Genomic DNA, 24,011 nt, shown 5'->3' on the forward strand with positions numbered 1-24,011 from the left:
CCTGAAAAACGAGGATGAGAAAAGAAGACGCATCCCCAATGAGTCACGACGTCTAAATCTGGGCCTAGACACACTCCGCATGGTAGTTATAGCACTTACAAATAAATTAAGATGCCCAAAAGCACTATCTGCGATAGCACCAAGCCCAATCCTTCCAAACATGGCAGCAATCGAAAAAGCAGCAGTTGCGGTTGCACCCTGGGTACTCGACAGCCCTACATGTGCACCATACGACGAAATAAAGTATAATGGCAACAGATACGAGAATCCAACAATGAATCCCGTCACTAGCAGTAACAAGAACACCGGTTGTCGTATTTTCCTCCATGGCATAGCTACCATACGTCGAGGTTGATTCTTGGCAGCAGCTTTCTGTTTCTTGCTTGTACGAGGCACGAGTAAGAACATTGCTGTGAGATATATTACGAGTGATATGGCTGCGAGTGTCAAGAATGTGCCTTGAGGACCATAGTTCTGAAGCATTCTGTCAATGATGATTGAGTATACGAATGTTCCTAGTCCTGTTCCTGCGATAGTTAGGCCAAGTGCTAGTCCTCGTCTCTTTTCAAACCAACTCTGTATTATCAAACAGAAAGTGTTGTTTTTTGATTAGTTTTCAAATTGTCTTGTTGGACAAGGACATTGTTACCGGAATAAGAGACACAGAACAAATCCATCCCAATGCTGAAGAGAGACCACAAACGACACCAAAGCTGATGATATAATGGGCTATTTGACTTGCAAAAGTAGCTCCTACAAGTCCACAAGTCCAAAACAGCGTACCCAGTAGGATTGTTCGTTTTGGTCCCAAGTAGTCTGAGAGTAAGCCAGCAATAGGGCCTACCCAAAAGTTGAAACAAGGTCAAAAAAGCAAAGAGGTATCCTCCAGCACAGCAGAGGGTTCCTACCGACAAGCAATGACATTGCACTCGAGAGAGTTCCTGTCAGTGATATCAAACTGACATCAAACCCTTCTGCTACAAAGTAGCGTACAAATACACCCCAGCTAAACTGTAGAACAAACGTATAATGTGAGTTAGAAAATGTCAGTGCAAGTCATGTGTGCATTCCAAAGACACATCTTTGTCCATGGCGGAGCACGTTTGAACGCTTACTTGTATTCCAACAGTAGTAAACTAATCGACGCGAGATGGTGATGGTTAGTTCCAATGTAACAACAGTTGACATTTTGACATTCATCAGACGATCAACACCATTGCATCTACCTGCAACATTGCTAGAAAAAGAATGTAAACTTGTCAGCCCATCGTGAATGGAGGAAACCGTATTGAAACTGTGCGATTCTCTTGTGAGGTAAGAAAGAACCGAAACAAAACTCCTTTCTCATAAAACGTGTGTGTTGAATGAAGCACGTCCAAAATCCTTACCTCCACCCAAAACGACTCCCCAAGCAGTCCATGATGTGTCCATATCAGGTAACTTTTCAGTATCTGGATCATCTAGATCTAGATCATCCACATCGTTTTTGGCAGCTTCGTCGTTTTCATCAATCTGCTGTTCCACATCGCGAATGGTAAGAGTAGACAGATCTCCAGCCTCATGGTCACTTTCTAGTACAGTTGTAATCGGCATCCAGTTATGAACAGTTTGCTCCACACTCTGTCCTTCCAAACGATGAATGATTTCTTTCGAGTTTGGTTGGGGATTGAAGATGACGCATTATCATTTTGTACAGCCAAAGGAAGTGGACAGAGGGGGTATCATACACGTTCAAATGTATTTTCAAAGTGCTCGACCGCGTAATATATCAGCGTGCTGTACGCGATGAAGGCTACAACTCGTCACTTTTCTTGCTCGTTTCAAAACAGCCAGAGACCAGGCAGTTCACGTTTTGATTAGGCTATATATTCTAGGTCTCGGCATCATTGCAGGTCTCTTCTCGAGCCCATACAGATAGCACTAGTAAACAGACTGTCTTAACCAATCGCTTGTCATCGTCTCTAGTCTCAAATCGTCAAAACAACAAAATGCTATTCGAACCACAGCAGCAACAGCAACCATTCCTAAAACGTAAGGCCGATGACGATCAGATATGGATGCCCGTCAAACGTACCACCGTATCTCGTCCTCTCGAACCCAATCTATATAACAGCATCGACATCAAACAACAAACATTTCAAACATTTGACATGCAGTTTGACATCAAGGGAACTACCTCAATTGTTAGCAATGTGGTCAGCGCAGATATGGACATTGACTCGGAAAATACGTCTGAGGTAGTTTCAATTGGGGGCGTTGTCTTGTCAATTGGTGACAATCAAGCTCACTCTCCTCGCTTCTTTCAAACACTCAGAAACGAATAGACACACCAACGAGCATGCTGTCTCATGGAGTACCCATGTCTCAAAGTGCACCGCCAATGGCATTACAACTTAGTAGCGACTGTGAGCTATGTAAACGTGGTGCATCTGGCCACTATGGTCATATTGTCTTGGCCAGGAACAGTTAGCTGGTCCTGTATAAAGAAATCAGAGGCGCAAGCTGGATCTTGTGTATACATAAAGCCCCCACAAAACGAAGACGCACCGCCGTCAAATATTGTATAAAAAGAGGAGAAGTTGTTGTAGTATTTGATGTACAGAAGATTCTTTTACATACATTAGTTGTACATGTTACAATTAAACAACCAATATGAGGTGTTTGTGTACGCAACACTTTTATACATGGTCTCCCCTCACCCCAAACTCGAATATATTGTCAGGGATGGCTTCCAGCTGCATTTTCTTTTCTTCTCCTACGGCAACGACTTCGGGAGCTCGTTCCATAGAATCTCCTCCTGTTGACGAAGCAGCAGACTCCTTGTCTTTGGGCTCCTTTGCTTGACTGAGATGTGTCAAGAAACAACTTAACACAAACATCAGGAAGCAGATGCCAGTGAGGATTCCAAAAGCGACGGCAAAGGATGCTGCAAATGTGTTTTGGAGGGCTGTGGCGGCTGTCTGGCCAAAGGAGTTGAGTGTGTTGAAGCTGAACAGACTTCCTTGGCCGGCATCGTAAGCCTATTGTAGAGTTGTGATTGGTTTAGAGAAACAAGCTCCGTCCGTGCAAACATAGGTTTTTTTTGCTTGACTCACAGCAATAGCAGCAAGATTCGTACTAGACCCTACAGCAATTCCAATCTTGTTGACCCAGTTTGAAAATAGTGACGATCCTATTTGTTACATTGTGTTAGAATTTTGGTAGCAACAAGAAACGAGAGTCAATATTTACCTATGGCGGAAGGACCAAGCGACGAGCCCAAAAACATTGCTAGAAGCATGGGTGTTATAACTTCTATATGCTGTATTCCATCCAACTTGAACACTTGTTGAATGGAATCATGGCCGAGCATCAAAACTGCCTGGAAGGTGCCCATTCCAGTACCAAAAATCTGTACAAGAATTCCGTTGGTGAGCAAAACAAAACGTCTCATTTAAAGTAGGGATTGGACTTACCACACTGCCCACAACCAAAACTGTCAAGGACTGCGTCGCCCCAGTACCTGATATGAGACCAACACCAAGAGCCGGAAGTATAAACAAGAGCTTGAGTCCTCTAGCCAAATTACGTGATCGGAGAGAAACAGTTCCAGCTAATATACTAGTGAGTGCGAATGGAGCGGTGGTAATCCAGAGATAGAAGGATGCTTGGGTAGCTGAGAAGCTATTCATGAACTGAAGGTATAGCGGGATCAAGTGCTATACAATGATATGTGAATAGGGGTGTTTTTTGCACAGATTCTTCACGCTCTTACCAAAGCACTCGAAAACACTATTCCAAACAAGAACATGATGCCACAGCAAAGCTTGTAATTTCGACATCGTGCCATCATTGTTACTGGTACGATTGGCTCGTAACTATTGAAAGTATTTGAGTTTTGTGTCGAGTTTTCTTTTGTCACAAGAAATTTATACCTGTGGGAGATTTCTACAACAGCGAATATGCTACCCAAAAGCACAACACACACTAGTGTCACAATGACCGCCGGAGATACAAAGTCAAGCGTCTGCCCGGCATACTGGAATGCAATTAGGAAGGCCGAGATGCAGGATGCGAGAATGATTAGACCAGTCCAGTCAAAGAGATAAAACCTCCATTCTCGCTCATGGGCGTTTGCTTTCGGATTTGTTGGCAGCATTGTGAGACTGGTTATTCCGACTATGAGAATGAGACCAGCGGATACGTAGAACTGTAATCGCCATGTTACATTGTCCTAAGGTACGAAACTCGTGTTAGGTCAAGTACAAGTCTGCAAAGACAACCCCGATCGCGACTCACAGTAAGAATACCACCAATCAATGGACTCAACACCAACGATACAATCCAAGGAGTTGTGATAAAGTACACATGAAACCAAGTTGGAATGTTCATATCGGCAATATAGTTCATAGCGACTCGTAGGACACCACCAGCACCAAACCCTTGAATAACCCTCGCGATAGCAAACCACGTCATACCAAAGTCGGGTATGTTGAGAGCGAAAGCGCATAGTACTGTTCCTGCAAGCAAGACAGAGAGCGATATGCCAAGACAGAGTTTACGACCATAGTACCACAGTAGGCGAAATAGCGTCGCTGACAGCACTAGGGAGCTTCCGTATGTAGCGATCTATAGAAAAAAGACGTGGTTTGAGTAGTGTGATCGTTTCATGGCGCATATCAAATCTCCAGATCACACCAGTGGACTAAGAAGAATCAAAGTGTCAGAGAGCCGGAGCTTGTACCAAAGAATTCAAGTATTAAATCTTACAGGAATTTCAAATTTTGAAGCTCTGAAGCGATCACTGTTCCATCCGCATACACGAGATGCTTTGATTGATGATGATGATGTGAGTTTGATGAAGACATTAACGGAAGCGAATGTATACCAGCATACTTGTTGGGAAAAGACTATAAATAGCAATGTCAAGACCAGGATACTAGCTCTGACATTCAATTTTCCAACCGGCAGTAGTGCCTTCTTGTTTCGGTCAAACGAATCTTGGACTGATATTGACGATTCTTCCATCTTGTAAGCGTACGATGAGGTTTAAGCCTAGTAAAGTGGTCGTAGACTGTCTAAGAACACAAATCTCCCACCTCTTCCACTTATCTCCTTCGTCTCTCACGACCTCAATCACTCGTGAAAATTGAAAGTTGAAGTTAGGCTTTGAACTTTTTAGACACCTAGCACTGCCAACAAGGCAAGCAAACCAAAAGGCATGTTGTGATCAAACTATTGAAACTGTGTAGCGGCTCGACGCGGTACTTTACCTGTACTTACCTGACTTTGTAAAGAACATCTTACATTCTGAAATTCAACAAACTCGTGCTTCGCAGGACAATAAATCACGTGAAGTGAAATTACTGATATTATGTTTTCTAAGATTATGATACAGAATGAGATTATGAGAATCAGTCACAGTTAGCTATCGGCCATGACGAGCTACAGTCTAGGTTGATGGACTTGTTGATGCAGGGGTTTTCAGGACTGGGTCAGCGAATGCAGGAGAAGCAGAAGATCCAGATGCGACAGCCTCCTCATAGCTTATCGGTGATCCAGGCATACTTTCATCATCGTAATAACTCATTGGCGATATAGGTCGTGACATCGTGACAGCAGTATACGGTGGTGAATCGTGCAAGGCAAGATCCGGTGGTGGGAGATCGTATTCGGCCGGTGGATGATCATAATCCTGTGGAGATTGGTGGTATTGTGGTAAATCTTCCATAGTTGGCGTTTCTCCCTGGTATAGAGCCTCGTTTAGCATTTCGGGAGCGTCTCGTTCCAACTGGCGGGCTTGAGCCATCGTTATTGAGGCTACTGTGATGGGGCATTCTAGTTTTATGTCTGCTGCTCCTCGAAGTGATATCACCACCTACGTAGAGTGAAAGAGTTTGTTAGAATGTTGTGTGTTTGTTCGAGAACATAAAACAATGACAAGTACCTTCAACTTGTGCTTTATCTCTAAAAGTTTCCAATCCCCGGTAGGATTGAGGCCCAATGAACTCTGTGCGTGGCCGTGATACCCAAGAACCGGTGGTCCGGGTGTTGGAAGATGGATCTATACGACAATGGCAACCTCTTAGTTCAAAGTCCGACCCCATTGGCAACGATGACACCCTAGTTCTTCTAGAGCAGTTAAACAAGAACGAAAATCCGACAAAACTGACCGATTTGAGCTTCCAAAACTCGGAAAAGAAGGCTTCCTTAATCTCAGACCTCAAGGCATATTTAGAGTCTTCACGTTTCAGCCCATTGTCGACACTAATCAGTTGATACTCTTTTATGCCAATCCTTATGGACCTGATTTTAACATTCCTAGACGTTGGTACGATCCGGAAATCAATTCCAAAGGCGTCACCACGGGTAAGCGTCGTTTGCTTTAGATGGACAAAGTATTCCACGTCTTTCGTCTTTGCCTCCCACGTAAAATCCGGCTTTGGGTCGAATAGTAGCGCTGGTAGAATCTTTCGGTCATATATACATATCTGAAGTGGTTGATATGTTGTAAAGACACCTTGCTGGAATATTTTGGTCTTGACTTCTGCGTGAGCCATTAACGTGTATCTGATAAACGAATCGTCCACACTACGTTCGAATTGTTTGTTTGCTACGTAAATAGTTACAAGTGAGTCCAACAGCTTTGAAAATACAGTCCAAGAATCAGAACGGAATCTAGCCCAACAAGAATCCCACGATCAAACTGCAATAACGTCCCCACACACCTTCAGTACTAGGCATCAAGTTAATCGACGTCTCCTTTGGTGAATCAAAACGGAAGAAGAATGTCTTCTCTTCACCAACAGAGAGTATTCGACTTTCTGATGCCGGTTCAAAGTACATTGCGCCATTCGGTATAGGCTCGCCCTCCTTCTGATACAGAATTGTTTTCGCACGTACAAGCACTTTAGTACCCTCGAAAACATCCATTCTGCGGTAGCCTGGCTGGGAAACCTTACTGCACAGTGCACCAAAAAACGTGATATATAGCGTTTCGAGCCTAACCAATTGTGGTTGGATTAGAAGGATAATGAAGTGAAACTACTTGTACGTGTATTGACTGGCTGGCCTGATTGAGGAGCAGCTCATTGTGGTCTGAAAAACTGTCTTCCGTCGAATTGACGATGATGCAAGATCAAAGACAGTCTATTCAAACTGGCACTTGGCAAGCTTTAAAAGTGCAACAATTCAAATGAAGATGCGTACCTCTTTGGCTCCTTGAAGTCATTCTTGACCCTGATTATTCCCTTCACAGACACAGCACTGATTCCTGGATATCCCTCCACGTACTCAGTTTCGCCTGGGAGAGGACTCACTGTGATGATGAGTCTGCTTCCCGCTGACATTATAGTGTTCTCTTCCTAGTAGGTCTAGCAAGCGATCGATACAGAAAAATGTTTTGATCGTGCAAAATGGTTTTTGTAGAAATGACGAATGACTAAGTGTGAAACTGAACAGAGCAGTGGGAATCAAATGGAAGATCCGTCAACATTCCGTATGAGGTGGAATGGTACGTGACCAGTTTAAAACTAAGCTGTGTGAAGAAACAATCCTAGTTATTCCCAAACGTCAAAGCTGCTTGTCACATTCGTTAAGAGGAGATATGGATTTCTTTTTTTTTAACTGAACCACATTTAATAATAACGTATTAATGAATATCAGAAATATTTAAACCTCAGCCATGGCGGCTCCTTTATTCAAGGAGTGAGATTCGTCTTTCACATGTGTAAAGTTGAGTGTGTATGCTTCTTCACCGTGGATGGCTAATGAGATGAAGGAATTGTCAGTTGATGATTGTTATATCGCCTTGGACCCCAGCAAACATGACTTGGTTCCTCTTGCTATGTACAAATCAAGTCTACATACCTTCATCACCAAGCAGGAGTTCTTCTTCACTCATTCTCACACCGAGAGTGAACCTGAGAACAACCATTATGAGAGAGGTCATAACGATGTTCCAACCGATAATGAAACCAGCTCCAGCCAATTGAAGCAAGAGTTGGTGCCAATTACCAAATGCACCTCCACCTTGAGAAGACAGACTTTTGTGTTAGACATTGAAATGCCATATTGGCTCCCTTGACAAAAGTCTTCTCACCAGGTGAGACGCAAGCAAAGGCGGCGCAGCCTGCACCAGTGGTCAGTATACCGGTGAAGAAACCTCCAACAACACCTGCAACAGCATGTGTATGAAGAACTCCCAGCGTATCATCAACCATTTGTAAGAGTGCTACCCGTTTGCCAAGAACGTTCATGGTAAACCAAGGGATGCTACCACTAGCTACACCCATTACAATTGCTCCCCAACCAGCAATGACACCTGCAGCTGGTGTAATAGCGACCAATCCAGTAATCATTCCTTGAACGGCTCCAATGACGGATGGTTTGCCATATGCAAATGTATCGATGCACATCCAAGTCAAGAGAGATACGGCAGTGCACAAGTTGGTGTTTAGCACTGCGACACCGGCGTCTTTACTAGCGGCGTAAGGATCTCCTCCGTTGAAGCCATTCCAGCCCAGCCTATGTGAGAATGTCGATTAGAATGAGGGTTTTCGTTAAGTTGTGCGAAATCCCAAAAACAACAATCAACATCAACGGCACCAAGAAGAAGAAGAGTACATACCATAAAATACCAGCTCCAGTCAAGACCATGAGGATGTTGTGAGGTTTGAAATCTGCTCTGTCTTGTGGATGGCGTGGACCCAACCATGCAGCTAAACAACACAAAAATGGCAAAAAATGAGATTTTAGTCAAATCAAAGAAAAATCAGAAACAGCAATTGACTTGGACAATTTACCGGCTACAAAGCCAGCTGTGCCTGCACTGAGATGAATGACGTATCCTCCTGAATAATCAATGACTCCCATTTGGAACAAGAATCCACCACCCCAAATCGAGAATGCACCTATTGTGAGGGGGATGAACTAGTTTGAGATGCAGCTTCGATGAAGGGGAACATTATACAAAAGTTCGTACCAACGGTATATGACAACGTCAACCACAGGGGCACAAACAGCATCCACGCTCTAAAGCTCATTCTTCCCAACAGGGCTCCAGCAATCAATATCAGGGTGATTGCAGCAAACACAAATTGGAAGTAGATCATAGTGGCCATGGGGACTAGGGTAGTGGATGTTGTCAGTCATCAAAACAACACACATCTCACAACCGTGTGAAGTGTTGCTCAATGCCAAAAACGTACAATTGGCTGCAATATTTGCAGCAGGCAGGATTGCTTGCGAGAGGAGACCATCGGAACTGAGATATGCTGAAGGTACACCGACGATTGGTAACCACTGGTTGCCAAATGCCATGTCGTAGGCAAATAAGACCCAGCATACCTATTAGTAGCAAGACAATCAAAACAGATTAGCTCCCACAGATTGTCGGATGTACCCGTAGCTTACCAAAACAGCTGCAAAGGCATAGAAGCACATGAATGCGGAGTTGATTGCCCATTTGGTGGGAACCAAACCCCCATACATGATCATCAGTCCAGGCACTGATTGTAAGCCAACAAGAGTGGCAGCGGTCAGTTGCCATGCCTGATCGCCTATATTAGAGTTGGGTGGTTCAAATTCCGGGGAAATTTTTGTTAAAGATTACATTTTTTTTGGAAATCCATACCTGTATCAAGCCAGTCCATTGTTGCATTAGTTGCCATTTTTGGATCTATATAAGCAGGAGGATGCGAAACAGGTCAGTACACAAACGTTGGTTTGAAAACGTGCTGGCGTTGGAGTGGCAGTGTTTGAAATGGGGTGCTGAAGAGGCACATGTATTCCTGAATGTTGAGCCTACCTTGATATCTAGTGAGCTACAGGATTAGCTAACTTCTTTCTGACACGACACCGTAGCTATATGATTTGCGAGCTGGGAAGAAGCTAATCTCAACAGCTGTGATGTAACACCAACAAAAAGGCCCAATTAAAGTTCTTATCAGACAAACGAGCAGGAAGCTTCACAAGCACTGCGATAAAGCAGGAAAAAATGCGTCTGGCTGCGTGTGGTGGCCTGATACAATATCCAGCGCATCCGCATACATTCCTTTGCACTCGTTGTTTTACCATCCTTTCCGGAAGATCCCCTACGTTTGCAATAATAGATTGCTACATATCTAATTATTATCTATACTACTTTTGTCTACTGATTTTATAAGCAGATTATTCCTTCGATTCCTTCCTTCTGGTTGCGATGATGCATATATTTTCTGGTGTTGAGCTCACATCAGCGTATTCGACCAATTCAGCGTCAAACCCGTGTTGTTGGAGGTATCGGATGCGTCCCATATCTATTATTCTTTTTGCTTGATATCCAAGTCTCTCCCGTTGTTTGATGTTGAGTCCACTCCAATGAGCTCTGCTTTGGGCATTGCGTCAGTTGAACGATCTAGCAAGAGAAATCACAACGTTCCTTACCCTGATGTAGCATCTTCTTGATCCACTCCACATGAATGCTCTTGACACACTTGAGCGTTATCATCCTGTTCGTTGTCATCATCACCATCAGCTTCACCGTCTCTATCAGCATCCGCAGCATCACATGGATCTCGATCTTCCTTACTACCACAAACTCTCCAGCTAGTAACTAGACGTAGACGTTCATATTCCGCCCCGGAAAATCTCAACTCTTCTAGGAATTCAGGCAAGACAAAGGTCTTGTACTGACAAAGTTGGTGACAACAGCAAGCGATGACTATTCCCTCTAGATTATGATCTGGACCAAGAGCTTCTACATACGCCATGAGACCTCGTAGCGAGAGATCTGTAGCGACTCCACACAAGTGTTTACTATATGCGATGATGGGTCGCCCACTTTTAAGAGCCTCCATGTTTGCAAAGTTGACATCTTTTAAATCGGCCTTTAGTCTTTGCAGGCTGGATGTGGAGTACCTAAAATACCGGTCATCTTTGAATTTGAATGAGCCTCTATCTATAAGGACAAATGATCCAGAAGCCTCTGCGAGGGCTTTGAGCACCATGTATGAGAATTCTCCTCGTCCTGCTCCTAGTTCTAACCACGTTGAATCAGCTTGTATCAGGTTACGACGGTTCATGTGGCCGAGTAGCGAAAAGATCTGTTGTGTGTGCTTTCTACTCCATTTGCGATTTGGATGTCTAATGTAAACGCATGCTTGTATCAGTAGCAATACATTAAGCTTGTTGGGAAACGGGGAGACATACAGCAGTGCATTCAATGGCTCGTACTCCAGCACCTGCTTTGGCGGATCGCGTCCCTCAAGCAACACGTTATAAGCGTGTTCCACCTTTCTAGCAAAGACACCAAATTCCTCTTCCGTCATAGTCTTTGATGCTTCGCGGACAGCTGGATCTGGAGCAGCATGATCGTTCTCGTATCCTTGACCCCAGTTGATGTTTGGTTCATAATAATCGGGACTGGGTTTTGGGCGAGCACTACACTTTTTCTGATGTAAATACAATTTTCCTTTTGTATATGTGCTATTGTGAGAATTGCGGTTGGCTCACTGTGCACTGATCACTATAGCCTGTAAAGGAACAAAAAAAAGTTTGATGTCTCACTGTTTTGGATCAAAGGGACACCGAAGTCTACCAAGCGCATGCTCTGAGCAGTAGGGAGCAACCAGAATGGGCAGCTTGCAAAATCTTTGCTTGGTATCAAGCCAGAAATTGCAGAAACCGTCTCTTGGATTTTTTTCAGGACGGTTTTCGACCTATAATCAACAGATCAGAACAGTTCAAGCTTGAAAATGGAAAACTGATGAACTGAATAAACTAACTACTACAAGGCCTCCTCGTAGCCTAAACTTGGGCACTTTGGGCTGTATGGATTCGCTCATCTTGTTTGAACCAAGAGTTCGCAGCAGCTTACCAATGTCACGAAAAATGTAAAGGGCTCAATGTTAGAGTTTTAGTTCGATACGCGTATAGCGCTCTGCTTCCCCTCTCTATAGTCTGTCTCGCGTCAATTGATTTCTCCTTCCAAACTCCAAACTTGACACCAAACCAACAATTCGACGCAGGAGGAATAACAAGACCGAGGATGGTGCTATTATCTAAATCGTGGATATCGTTATTATTAGCTGCTAGCTGTGCACTCGCTCTTCCTCAAAATGAGCAACAAGTGCTCACTAACAACGTGGAGAAACGACTCATCAGCATGGCAAAAGACCCAGAAGCAGAACCTGCATGGATGACTGAGCCAGAAATATTCGAGCTCTATAAGAAGTCAATCCCTTTTATCGACGTAACTGATCACTGGAACACGTTGGGTGATGGGGTTACCGCATTCGCATCTGGCAAGTTGCAACCGTCGTGTACTTTATTTAAGTCGCAACCAAAAGTTCGTTACTTGCTTGCATTTATTCACTCACTGACTTCTTTCATCTATTGCTCAACTGTAGATATACCAACGAAACCGGCACAAGAAGAACTAGTCCGTTCTCTAAACTCCAAGATCGATCCTGCTGCCATGAAGAGCTTCCTTACCGCCTTTAGTGGCTTCCAGACCAGATACTTTAGATCTAATGCTGGAACTCTATCACAGGCATGGCTGACCGAACAAGTAAAGATCTATGCAGAGAAGGCCAGTGACAAGGTCAACGTAACTGTGAGGGAGTTTGCTCATACGTGGAACCAAGCTAGTATTATTGTACGATTGGAGAAGGCTGGCGTTGCCGATGAAGAGGTGAGAACATTGTTTGACTCTGTATTTTCGTAAAAGTTCAACGCTCATGTCCTTTGTTACTGCCTTCTAATCTTGTCCTCTCAGGCCAAGAAGGGTGAAATCGTAATCGTCTCTGCCCACCAGGACTCTGTAAATCAATGGAACCCCTACTTTGGACGATCACCAGGCGCAGATGACGACGGCAGTGGAACCACCACCATATTCGAAGCATACAGAATCCTCATCGACGAGGGATTCGTCCCAGTCAAACCTATCGAATTCCACTTTTACTCGGCAGAAGAAGGTGGACTACTTGGTTCGCAGGATGTCGTTGCAAACTACAAGAAGGCTGTTAGTGTGGATTGAATTTTTGAATCTGGGTGTGTCTGTCGATAACCATTTGATATTTCCAAAATAGGGAGTCCCAGTTGTAGGAGTGTATCATGCTGATATGACTGGTTATCCAGCAAAGAAACCTTCAATTGGTCTGAGTACCGATTTTGTTGATCCAAGTTTGATGGCGTTTTTGAAGGTTTTGGTAGAGACTTATTGTGACGGTAAGCGTGTGTGAGACATTGAATGAACGCTTCCTTTTACTCACCATTGGTTCCAATAGAACCCACCGTCTTTACTAAATGCGGGTAAGTTGCAAATTTAGCTTTCGCCATGACACAAATCCCTTAAATCATTTCCTTTCGATCTCAGCTATGCTTGCTCAGATCACGCTACTTGGACAAAGGCTGGATATCGATCATCATTCACATTTGAAGGAGCATTTGACGACCACTCGCCTTACATTCACACAACTGGAGACAGTGTGGAGACACTATCATTCACGCATATGGCCCAATTCGTGAGAGTGGCGATATCATTCGCTGTTGAGCTCAGCTCAGCTTAAATACCATCAAAGGGGTGGAAACAAATGGAGTGTATAAAAAAGAAATATTTGCAACACGAGGGACTGTTAATAAACAACACTCTATAAGTGAAATCATGGTTTTCATGACTTGAACGTTGTTGAGTATTAAAGAATCGTTTATACTGAAAAAAGATGTCTTAGATATCTGCAAAGTTAAATTACACAACATGAGGCTCTTTCTCTATCTGTATTGATTCAGTTTTGCTGATGAGGATGCCCGTCTCGGGACTCGATTCGGAGAATTGCCCGTGCCAGCACGAGGAATCTCATCTGGTTTTGTTGTTGGTCCAATTGGAATTGATCTGATCAAAGTTACAGGCTAAATAGAGGAGTCTTTCTTAGGAAACTCGTCACGAAAGGACAAAAAAGTAGATTGAGAAACTCACAATGATACCCAACAAGCCTGTGCGTCTTGATAATGCAAGCGCCCATCCATCCTCATATAGCACAGAAGGAACAACCACGTCACCCACAAGAAGATCAATCTCATCGTCTCGTTGAGCCTGATACGCCTTCCATGCTACATACTGTCCGCCAGCCGTAATCACATCCAGTCCCTTAATAGCCAAGCTCTCTACAGGCCTAACCTCCTCCCGGGTGGTAACAGAAGTCCACGTATCCTCCTCCAAGAAACCACTCTTTGTAGTCCCAATATCACGATCCAAGTTGGGCCTAACCCTGTTTACGACCGGACTCGAGTCAAATACCGGTGCTTTCGGTGATTCGGTTATGAGCGATGAGCTGGATGATGCAGCACCAGATTTAATTGTGATTTCTTCTCTTGCTTTTGCGATATCGACAAAAGCATATGAATCTGATCTGGGTTTGATTGGTGTACCTGGTGTTCCTGGTGGAGATGGTAAAAAGGTGGATGATGATGAGGTGGCTTTTCGTGCTGACGTGAATACGGATGTGTCAATTATAGAGCGATCATCTACACTATATTGTTGTAGTTGGTATGTCTGTTGTGTTGATTGACTTAGTATCTCGTCTCTGGTTGGACTCTTGTATTCTCTGACAGTGTCTTCGCTCTTTGAGCGGACATAGTATTTGCCCTTTGATGATGGTGGTGGACTAGATGGTGTCGCTGCAGGGAGAGTATAGTATTGGTCAGACACCTGTAGTTGCTGTTGTTGAACAGTCATTTGTATGGCCTCGTCGTTCGAGTTTCCAGCCTGCCGTGTTCTCTTGACACTTGTAGATCGTTTTCGGAAGAATCCAACCACACCGCTGTATTGTCCACTCGGGTCTTTGACATCTTCTTGCACGGGTTCTATATCACTATAAGCAGGGTCTTTTGGTGGCGGTATGGGGACTGGTGAGGGTGCTGTATTATACGATTGTGTGGTGGTAACCTGCTCTCGAATCACATCCTCTTCATACGTCATGCTAGTCAGATATGATTGTGCTCTCGGATCACTTATTATAGATTCAGGTAATGGGAGTCCTGCTGGTGACAGAGTCATAAATTCGTTTCGGCCCACATCTGACGATCCGTTCGACGGTGGTTTAATGACCTTGCTACGATCTAAGGAACTGGTTCGTTGTGGTTCGTCATCGGGCACTACTTGAGGGATCTTATACGATATGTCACGACTTCGTCGAGTTTCTCGTTTCGGCGTTTCATAAATAGAAGTAGAAGCGGGCGCTGTATTATAATAAGTGGTATCCACTTCACGAGACTCCCTAAATTCCTGCTGCTGTTGCTGATATCCTTGGCCCGGCGTGTTCTGATCATCCGCAATTAATGGTTCAACTTGTCCGAATCTCCTCTTCTTGCGACTCGAGATAGATACCTCATCACCATTATCATCAAAGTAGGTAAGCGCTTTCAGAGGCTCTAGCATTCCTTCTGCAAATGCTGCCGCCGCTGCTCGTCTCCTTCCTAGTCTATACGTGCACCATCCTAACAAGACACACACTATAAGCAGCAATATACCCAATCCGATAGCCAGACCAAGTAACACGTTATCGGTGCTTGAGGACGTAGAGCTTCCAGGTATAGGGCTAGGAGATATAGTAGCGATATTGGCAAGTCTAGCGACAGTTGCCTCACAGTTTCCACTAGTGAAATTACATCCGAGTCCAGTAGCACAACCACTGTTAGCGCATCCACCTGCAGTTATGAAGCAGCCGTTTGCGATACATGTAGATCCACTGGGGCAATGTCCATTCCCATCAGAGCAACACAACGATGAGCTCGGTGCACAGAAACTGTTGCAGTAAACAAAGTTGGCCGGGCACACATTGAATGTTGTAGCGGTGCACACTCCGTATTGGCTCGAGCATGTAGATGGTGGTGCACATGAGAACGGACCCGTTGAAGCTGGTGGTGTTAAATTAGCGACTGATCCAACACTGATCCTGCGGGCCAGAACAAACGTACATGTATTGCAGCAGGTGTATGAGCTAGGAATGCATCGGCTTCCGCAAACCTTCTCAGCTACATTACAGGTTGTCGCCGAGCATGTTCCATCAGCATTACAGGATTCTCCGTTGGAGCAAGATGCCCCAGTTCCGACTAGTAAGATGCGTTAGAACAGTACGTACACCACTTTTGATCAAGCAATTAACTTACGGTTGCAACAGGATGAGGAGAGGTGGACGCAATTACTAGAGAAATCACAGGTTTTAGTGCCCGACACACAAGTATAGTTGGTGCTCTGCCTCCGAAACAGATGTAAAGAGATGTCATCTAATGTAGAAAAGCAGTATCAGCATGCATGCAGCCTGCATCGTCAAGCTTTAGATCAAAAGCTTAATCAACAACCCACCACCCAAAATTTCGGCGTGAGAGTTGGGCAGCATCAACGAGATCCAAACCACTATCAATGTAGCTGTGAGCCTATCCCGTAAACTCCGTGGTCCCTTCATCGTTCAGGACCTCCCGTGTTAGTTTGGATTTTCGGAGTGTTTTGAATGGTTTTTTTTTGTTTTTTTCTCTTCGAATTTCAGCTAGGCCAGGCTACTGAGATACCCTTCCAAGAACCAAAATATGAGAGCCAGCCTCTTAATTAACACACTGAGGATTGTCAGATCGCAACGTTTGGTGGTAATAGCTGCATGCCAGACTCCCAGAAATTTACATTCCACGTCAAACACACCAGAGACGCTTGAACCCCAACCAATCGCTCATATAAAGCCATCACAACCTATCCACAATGCTACGAGTAATCTAAATAATCCATCAACAACTCTCCAATCACCCTCCCAGATCCTACAAGCTATAAAATTAAAAACATTAACATCCTTGCACCCTGCAGCCATATTCGACACAGTCTGGCCCCTAGTCTCGGCATCTCCGCCCGTCATGTCTGCATCAGAAATGACTTCCATCATGAATCAGATGGTATCTAGCATAAATCCATCAACAAACCCATCAAACAGCAACATATCAAAACAGTTGATCAAACTCTTTGGACAAATCAAACGACTAGGTTTTATGCCTCCACCTGATGCATACACGGCGCTCGTAATCGGGGCTTCCTATTCGCACGATCAAGTAATGAAACTGTTGGCTTTTGTGTCTCTGCATCCGGAAAATGGGAGTGATGAATTCTATAGGGCTGTCTTGTCTTCTTTGTTGGAGGGGAGAGTACATACACCTCAACATCTGGTGCAGAAAGTGACACGGCCTATGTGGGTGGCTATGAAGGATTTAGGTATTCACCCAGCGATTGAAACTTGCATATTATGTGTCAAGGCCTTTGCTCGATCTGGTGATTCCAGTGGCCTCAACGATATATATCAGTATATAAAGGAAAGGAAAGTCAAGGATGAGCGTACTTGGAATGCGCTGGTTGAGGGGTATGCCAACATGGGACATACATTGACTGCAGAAAACATGATTTCGCATATGAAGTCACAAGATATCACACTATCTCGGTACAGATTCGTGTATTTATTATTTGAAATTGCATATTTCCAAGATACTGATCTCTTTTGAACGCAGGTCAACTCTCGGAAGTGTAATGGAAGCCTACTCGAAAGCTGAAAATTATAATCAAGTCATCAACCTACACCCATACATCCCGCCCGAATCCTACTCAAAAGCTGTAGTAAAATGCCTCGCCAATGCTTATGCTCAATCTGGTAGACAAGAAGATGTCACAAAGCTATTAGAACAAGTCACCATTCTCATATCACAAGCCCACACATCTCTGAATCATCGTGTATTAGAGTACTTTGTAGCGGCATACTCTGATCTCGGGAATGCTGAGCTGGCCATGAGTGTCTTTAATACCTACGTCAGCCCAGTTAGTGGACTGTTACGAGACGGAACATCGTATAAAATCGTCCCAGACAGATGGCTACTAGCCAAACTCTGTAACGTGCTCGGCAAAGCACACGCCGAAGACCTCATCAAGTGTATATTTAGAGACTATGTCATGACGCGAGATAACATGAGAGGATACATCCTCAGCGGTGTTGCCTTTGACCAGGCATTCAGTCCCTGTCTGGAGCAAGTCAGGCTTGGGTGGATGCAAACTCTAGCAGGAGATGAAACTGACCAGGCTAATAATATCATGCAGCTTGAGGAATTGTTGCAAAAGGTATCGGACAGGGGTGAATGGAACGTGCTGATGGCTGAATTGAGGCCTGAGAGTGGCAGGAAGGGCGTAGTTGTTAGGCCAAAGTACAAACAGGCTGTAGTTAAGGAGACTACGTTGGGGGAGTTGGACGTTGGAAGTGGGCTTGATAACCACGGCCGCGTCAGATCGCAAAAGATTCAAAACCAGACACGTCGACGTGACAAAGAGCTGTAGATACTATTATCATATTATATTCATTTCACTGTAGATTCTGTAAATAAGTAGATAATCATTCTTGAAAGATATACGGTGTCCTTGACGTGACCAAACAAACCGTTCTACTATGCTTGCCGAGTTGCTTGAAGAAAACCGCCAAGACCGTTCTTCACAACAAAGGCCGTTGAGGTAAGATGAGTAGGCCAAGGCCGTGTTCCGTTTTGCTTGACAGCAGTTATTTTCGGGGCTGGAGTCGTGTGCGAGCCACCATTTACGCCAATCTTTTTTCCTTTCCTTTCGACCAAACTCTTCCGAGAAATATTCGGGCAACTTATTCTTTTTACATGCCATTGTAAAATAATATAATATCTTAACTGCTACGTATACCACATGGCTCTTAGACACCTACTCTGGTCCTTGCTCCTGGTGCTCATCGCAATGACAAGCTTAGCAAACGGGGCAGTCTGTAAAGTCAGAACGAACCCAGGTAGCAGCACTTCAGGAGCAGGTGCAGGCAAGGTTACCAATTCAACGAAACCTGGTGGCTCGACAGGCTCTGGATCAACCGGAAGCAATTCCGGAAGTGGTGGTTCCTTGCAAAACTCGACTTCGACGGGTGGAAGCAAGCTGTTTTTGGGTGCTGTTGCTGCGACGTGGAATATGAATCTTGCTGGTGCTACTGATCCGGCTTCGGCGAGTATATGGGGTGGTTTGATCAGAGGTACATTGATGCTGTCAAATGATTGTTATTCTTGTCAGCAAGTTTCTGAGACGGATCGTTGTATGTAGGACGGGTCGCCAATTTCGGAGGCTTCACAGCAGATCCCATAAATCCTTCTATACCAACTCTACAAATTAACTACCCCATCGGTTCATGGACGCCATCCGCTGCAGTTCCTGGTAACCAAACATACCCCTTTCTTTTCAATCAAAACTTCGGAGCTAACCAAAGCCTCATGGATACTGTCAGGTGGAGCCAGTTTCTATGTTCCGATAGGAGGAGGATCATCATACAACAAGGCGCTCCTAACATACGCTGTCTACTTTCCTGCTGGTACGTTTATCTCCAACGACAGTTCGGGATGGTAGACAACGGAGTTTGCTCACTTTATATTTCATTCGGATATGATTAGACTTTGACTTTGTTAAGGGTGGTAAACTGCCTGGTATGTATTTTGTTCAATGTCAAAATGTGTCATCTTGACACGTCAACTTAAGATTTTTACTGGAATGTAGGATTATTCGGAGGCGATGTCACCCAAAAGTGCAGTGGTGGTCTACATGGTGGTGGATGCTGGTCAGTCCGTCTCATGTGGAGGGCGAATGGAGCGGGAGAAGCCTACGTAAGAGATTAATTCCAACGTCGTTTTTTTGTTGTATCTACACAAACAACCCTCCAGCCTAACTCACACATATCATATCCGATTAGTCCTACCTGCCAGCATCAAACGATGCCGCTCTCTGCGACACAACAGTAAATCCACAGAACATTTGCAACCCAACATATGGAAACTCTCTGAATCGAGGAGCATGGACCTTTGCTAAGGGCCAATGGACTACGTTGAGCATGTACATACAGGTAAATATGTCTCGGATAAGTAGCTTAAACTAGGCTCAAATATTGACATAAAAATGATCCAAACGACAGATGAACGATGTAGGCTCAAGCAACGGCATCCTAAAAGTCTGGGCCAACAACATCTTGGCACTTGAATACGACGCCTTGTCATACCGTACCGACTCAAATGTTGGAGTTGACCAATTATTCTTTAGCACCTTCTTCGGTTCGTAATTACCTCGATATTTTTGCTTTATATTCACACGACGAAAGACTCACCCCGTATCTGTGTATATATAGGTGGTTCTGATTCATCATGGGCCTCAACTTCAAACACTTATACCCTATACAAAGACGTGAGTGCGATACTCGGCAACTAGGTGAGACCAAGGAGACAAAATGTAGATCTCGTCTTGAAACAGCGCTGGTTCGCTATAGTTAGTGTATAGATTGTTATATAAGTGCGCACATTTTGCATATAGTCATATATTTGGGAAATAGAGAACCTCACATACAAAAACGAAGCAGGATCGATTTCTTTTATGTAGCGATCGCTTGCAACAAATAGCCTTTCTCAGAACGAAAAGATATGTGAGGTGTTGACCTGATACCTACTAAGGTTATCGGCCTTTTTCTAAGACACTTCCATTCCAATCAGCAACCTTTGACCCCCAAATTGTGTTTTGCGAACCAGAAAATACACACACTGCAGCAATACGAGAACGCTCAGATATGAGAGACTTGTATGCAAGGATATCGAATCTGTACATACTATTTACTTTGCTCTCACTACTACTGCTATGTACACCAACAGTTTCTTCCCTTGCACCACATGAAAAACGAGCTTCCAAAATCGCCAGCTCGTGGACACTGAATACAGTCGCACTCGCAACTGCGAACTTCACGGATGGCACATTGTGGAATGGACATCCTTTGCAGAGTGAGTTTTGCTGGTTGCGATTCATTTTGCAATAGTTTTGTTGTGGTGGACGCGGGTAGCAATCAGACGAGATAAGATTATGGTATTGGCCACCAAATACTACATCACTGTACTATTGTCGATACAATCATTGGATAACACGGCTCAATTCAACTAGATCAACAGCCGAACGCATCACCATCAACGGATCCAGTAACTGGTTTACCTGTTTTGAAAATCACGTATCCGGCTGCGTCGTTTGGAAGTGCAGGTATATATTCCTGTTATATGGATACGTATTTGACAAGTTACTCATCACTCGAAATTACTAGGCGGTGTCTCGTTTTATACCAGCGTGCTCGGCATCACACCGTCAGAAACAGCATGGATGAATTACTCAGTGTATTTCCCAGCTGGATTTAATTTCAATCAGGGTGGTAAATTGCCTGGTGAGAGAGACTGATCTGGAAGTGGCTATGATCACATTTGCGGGTTTGGTTTTTTGTTCTAAACGGAACGAAACACAATATAGGGATCTATGGCTCCTCAGCACCAGACTTGTCAGGCCAATGCGCTGGTGGTGTCAAGACAGATTCTTGGCAAGTTGTGAAACCCCCTCTCCGAGATCAACTTGCTGGTTTTGTACTCAAGCTAATTGCTTTTTTCTTCGCTGTACACAGCTTCACAGTCCGCATGATGTGGCGCACAGACGGTGCCGGTGAAGCATACGCCTACCTCCCAACCGCAAACCAAAACACGCTGTGCGACAAGACGAAATACAAGAACAATTACTGTAACGATGAATACGGATGGAGTTTGTCGCGTGGTGCATTCACGTTTCCGACTGGGGCATGGACGTCGATAGCAATTGGGTGTCAGATGAACACGCCGAGTGTGGGTGATGGTGGTTTGGGAGTGTGGGTAAATGGAACGCAGGTAATTGGGTACAGCAATATCCAGTATCGGAATACAAGTGCCATTGGGGTGAACTCGGTGTTCTTTAGTACGTTTGTGAGTATTTGTCGACAGAATGGGCTCGTTTCTTTTTGGCTGATGGTGTATTGACCTCATGGTTTGAAATTTTAGTTTGGAGGGTCTGATAATACGTGGGCTACACCTGTAACAACGTATACTTTGTATACGAATGTTACGTACTCGTATACGTAAGTGAATTGTTTATTGATTCAAAAGTTTGCAATATTTCGCCAGGCCAAGTAACCTTCTTTTGGTTGGCTTCAAACAGAGGCTCGAATTTAGTCATTGCGGGATCATCAGCTACGTCAATCAGGACCGCTGTGGAAACACTAGCACTTGGGCTCATCTTGTGCTATTTAGGAGCCCTGATATGATCTTAATTAATCTGACACAACAAAGTATATCTTTGCTTCAGCTTATATACACAATATGTATTTCTGTCTGTTACTACACATTTATATCTCATATGCAATCACCATGTTCATATCCTCTCAAACACAGCTACAAAAAACCCACACGCCAAATCCTCTGCTGAAGAAACTCTAATAACCTTCTCAGCACCATCAAATACAGGCAGCCCACGTCTCTTCCACGTTGACAATACCTCTTCCTGCAACCTCCACTTCTTGCCATTCTGCTGCAAAGCCTTCCTAACAACATCCTCATTCTCCTGCTGATGTATGCTGCACGTTGAGTATGCTACTCGCTTCACAGTTTCGAACGACAGCGCATGGTTCAATAGAGATAATTGGAAGGTCGATAGTGATTGCAATCTGTCTGCTGTTGTTGCGGTCATTTCTTCAGTCTCGTCATCTTCACTGGATTCTAAAGGGTTTAGCATTCCCGAACCAGAGCATGATGGATCTAGTAATATACAATCTACGTGGCCTAGTGACGCAGGTGTTGCTTCCAAGAAGCTGCCTAGATGTGTCATCACGTCTGACAGAAAAGTAGGTGTGAGCAAGTTTACATACTACAAAACACTTTGAACTTTTTCGCATACTAGAGCATCCAGCTTGCGTCATCCTGTTTTTTAATAATTTAAGACGTCGTGGATCCATATCAAAAGCGTGTATGGTACCCTTGTTTTGCATCAGCATGGAGAGATGGGATGTCTTATTGCCTGGTGCTGCACATGCGTCTATTACGATACTTCCTGGTTTGGGATTGAGTAGGAATGCTGGGAAGCATGAAGCCTTGTCCTAGAGAGTGGGACCAGGAATGAGTGGCATAATTTTCTGGGCAATTTCCGAAAATACTCGGTCGCGAACCTGAAGAATCATGTTTCCCTGTATGACCATCTCATCAAGATGTAAATCAGTCCCGTGGGGCAGCACCAGCAGATTCGGAATGTGAGGATCGATCGTCATTAATTTTTTCTTGTTTGTTGCCAAGTGTGTTTCAGACGCGAGCACAAGGCCATAAGTCTTAGAAAGAGAATCCAGGACGGCCTTGAGCGTAGTCTTTAATGTGTTTACTCGAACGTATCGAGGTATGAGGTCTAATTTCAAAGGAGCTGAGTCAACTACTCACAGATCGTTCCATTCTCATGCTTCTAGGATCATGAGAAGCGAAACTCTTCTGTAACTGAGGCTTATTGAATCACATACCAGCTACTTTCATCCGTTCAGGTATCAAGTCAGAGTTCAATTTAGCCTTCCTCCTGACCTTGAGTTTGATGAACTCTGACTGCATCCTTGACTTGTGCTTTGCCATGATAGCCTTGAATCGTCCACTGACACCATTTCCAATGAGTAGATCGTGTGAGAGTACGAGAGCTAGCTCTCGTGACATCTGGTATGGCAGGTACAGACAGAGAGTGAATACACGATGACAACCCTAGCATCTTCGCAATGAATTGCTATGTACCTTCCGTTCCTGTTTGAGCAATGCAGCTTGCTCAATGACATGCGTCAGTGCTTCTCGATCTAGATTTTGAAAGTAACAAAAAAAGTCAATTGATAGCGATCAGAGCAATGGAGCGGTAGACCAAACATTTGTCGTCGATTACATACATTTCAGAGTCTCACATATCAACCCATAGAGTCTTTTTTTGTCGACGGACTCAGCAGTTTTGTAAACCAATGACTTTATGGTCCCAGCTTTTTCATCCAATTTGACAATAATGTCGCTGGCCGTCTGATACACGTTATTGCTGGTAGTGGCTACACTCCCCTGGCTTGCATGGTGTTTGGTTGCTGACATCTTGACGTGTGCGTCTGCTTCGGGTCTCCTGAAACCTTGATATGGCTACTCGACTA

The 24,011-nt window shown here is 44.3% G+C and overlaps 8 protein-coding genes across 8 annotated transcripts; 4 read left to right on the forward strand and 4 right to left on the reverse strand.

Annotated features, from left to right (window-relative positions):
- Nucleotides 1-2,678: 2,678 nt before the first annotated feature.
- On the reverse strand, nt 2,679-5,007 carry SmJEL517_g04973 (uncharacterized protein; the record flags this gene model as incomplete). The annotated part of the gene is made up of 9 exons (XM_031170901.1): nt 2,679-3,020; nt 3,096-3,172; nt 3,232-3,391; nt 3,456-3,698; nt 3,755-3,857; nt 3,915-4,213; nt 4,279-4,608; nt 4,676-4,684; nt 4,750-5,007. The coding sequence occupies 9 exons, from the start codon at nt 5,005-5,007 to the stop codon at nt 2,679-2,681; spliced, it is 1,821 nt and encodes a 606-aa protein (XP_031023112.1).
- Nucleotides 5,008-7,650: 2,643 nt separating this feature from the next.
- On the reverse strand, nt 7,651-9,650 carry SmJEL517_g04974 (uncharacterized protein; the record flags this gene model as incomplete). Its single annotated transcript, XM_031170902.1, has 9 exons — nt 7,651-7,745; nt 7,849-8,010; nt 8,081-8,505; nt 8,609-8,699; nt 8,784-8,891; nt 8,963-9,106; nt 9,189-9,327; nt 9,394-9,539; nt 9,614-9,650. The coding sequence occupies 9 exons, from the start codon at nt 9,648-9,650 to the stop codon at nt 7,651-7,653; spliced, it is 1,347 nt and encodes a 448-aa protein (XP_031023111.1).
- Nucleotides 9,651-10,149: 499 nt separating this feature from the next.
- SmJEL517_g04975 (uncharacterized protein) lies at nt 10,150-11,804 on the reverse strand (the record flags this gene model as incomplete). Its single annotated transcript, XM_031170903.1, has 6 exons — nt 10,150-10,345; nt 10,405-11,103; nt 11,170-11,411; nt 11,473-11,492; nt 11,558-11,678; nt 11,745-11,804. 6 exons carry the CDS (start codon nt 11,802-11,804, stop codon nt 10,150-10,152), a joined length of 1,338 nt encoding a protein of 445 aa, XP_031023110.1.
- A 320-nt stretch (nt 11,805-12,124) lies between these two features.
- Nucleotides 12,125-13,529, forward strand: SmJEL517_g04976 (uncharacterized protein; the record flags this gene model as incomplete). The annotated part of the gene is made up of 6 exons (XM_031170904.1): nt 12,125-12,281; nt 12,369-12,652; nt 12,737-12,982; nt 13,050-13,188; nt 13,248-13,272; nt 13,337-13,529. 6 exons carry the CDS (start codon nt 12,125-12,127, stop codon nt 13,527-13,529), a joined length of 1,044 nt encoding a protein of 347 aa, XP_031023109.1.
- Nucleotides 13,530-16,545: 3,016 nt separating this feature from the next.
- On the forward strand, nt 16,546-18,316 carry SmJEL517_g04977 (uncharacterized protein; the record flags this gene model as incomplete). Its single annotated transcript, XM_031170905.1, has 2 exons — nt 16,546-17,435; nt 17,503-18,316. The coding sequence occupies 2 exons, from the start codon at nt 16,546-16,548 to the stop codon at nt 18,314-18,316; spliced, it is 1,704 nt and encodes a 567-aa protein (XP_031023108.1).
- Nucleotides 18,317-18,736: 420 nt separating this feature from the next.
- SmJEL517_g04978 (uncharacterized protein) lies at nt 18,737-20,236 on the forward strand (the record flags this gene model as incomplete). Its single annotated transcript, XM_031170906.1, has 8 exons — nt 18,737-19,019; nt 19,088-19,198; nt 19,269-19,352; nt 19,432-19,464; nt 19,535-19,641; nt 19,728-19,877; nt 19,947-20,082; nt 20,157-20,236. The coding sequence occupies 8 exons, from the start codon at nt 18,737-18,739 to the stop codon at nt 20,234-20,236; spliced, it is 984 nt and encodes a 327-aa protein (XP_031023117.1).
- Nucleotides 20,237-20,588: 352 nt separating this feature from the next.
- SmJEL517_g04979 (uncharacterized protein) lies at nt 20,589-22,124 on the forward strand (the record flags this gene model as incomplete). The annotated part of the gene is made up of 6 exons (XM_031170907.1): nt 20,589-20,796; nt 20,954-21,046; nt 21,108-21,224; nt 21,308-21,711; nt 21,862-21,938; nt 22,019-22,124. The coding sequence occupies 6 exons, from the start codon at nt 20,589-20,591 to the stop codon at nt 22,122-22,124; spliced, it is 1,005 nt and encodes a 334-aa protein (XP_031023116.1).
- A 107-nt stretch (nt 22,125-22,231) lies between these two features.
- SmJEL517_g04980 (uncharacterized protein) lies at nt 22,232-23,955 on the reverse strand (the record flags this gene model as incomplete). The annotated part of the gene is made up of 6 exons (XM_031170908.1): nt 22,232-22,689; nt 22,754-22,952; nt 23,022-23,251; nt 23,361-23,544; nt 23,620-23,678; nt 23,766-23,955. The coding sequence occupies 6 exons, from the start codon at nt 23,953-23,955 to the stop codon at nt 22,232-22,234; spliced, it is 1,320 nt and encodes a 439-aa protein (XP_031023132.1).
- Nucleotides 23,956-24,011: the final 56 nt, after the last annotated feature.

The sequence above is a fragment of the Synchytrium microbalum genome, assembly GCF_006535985.1.
Source record: "Synchytrium microbalum strain JEL517 chromosome Unknown SmJEL517_scf0039, whole genome shotgun sequence".
Classification (NCBI taxonomy): Eukaryota; Fungi; Chytridiomycota; class Chytridiomycetes; order Synchytriales; family Synchytriaceae; genus Synchytrium; species Synchytrium microbalum.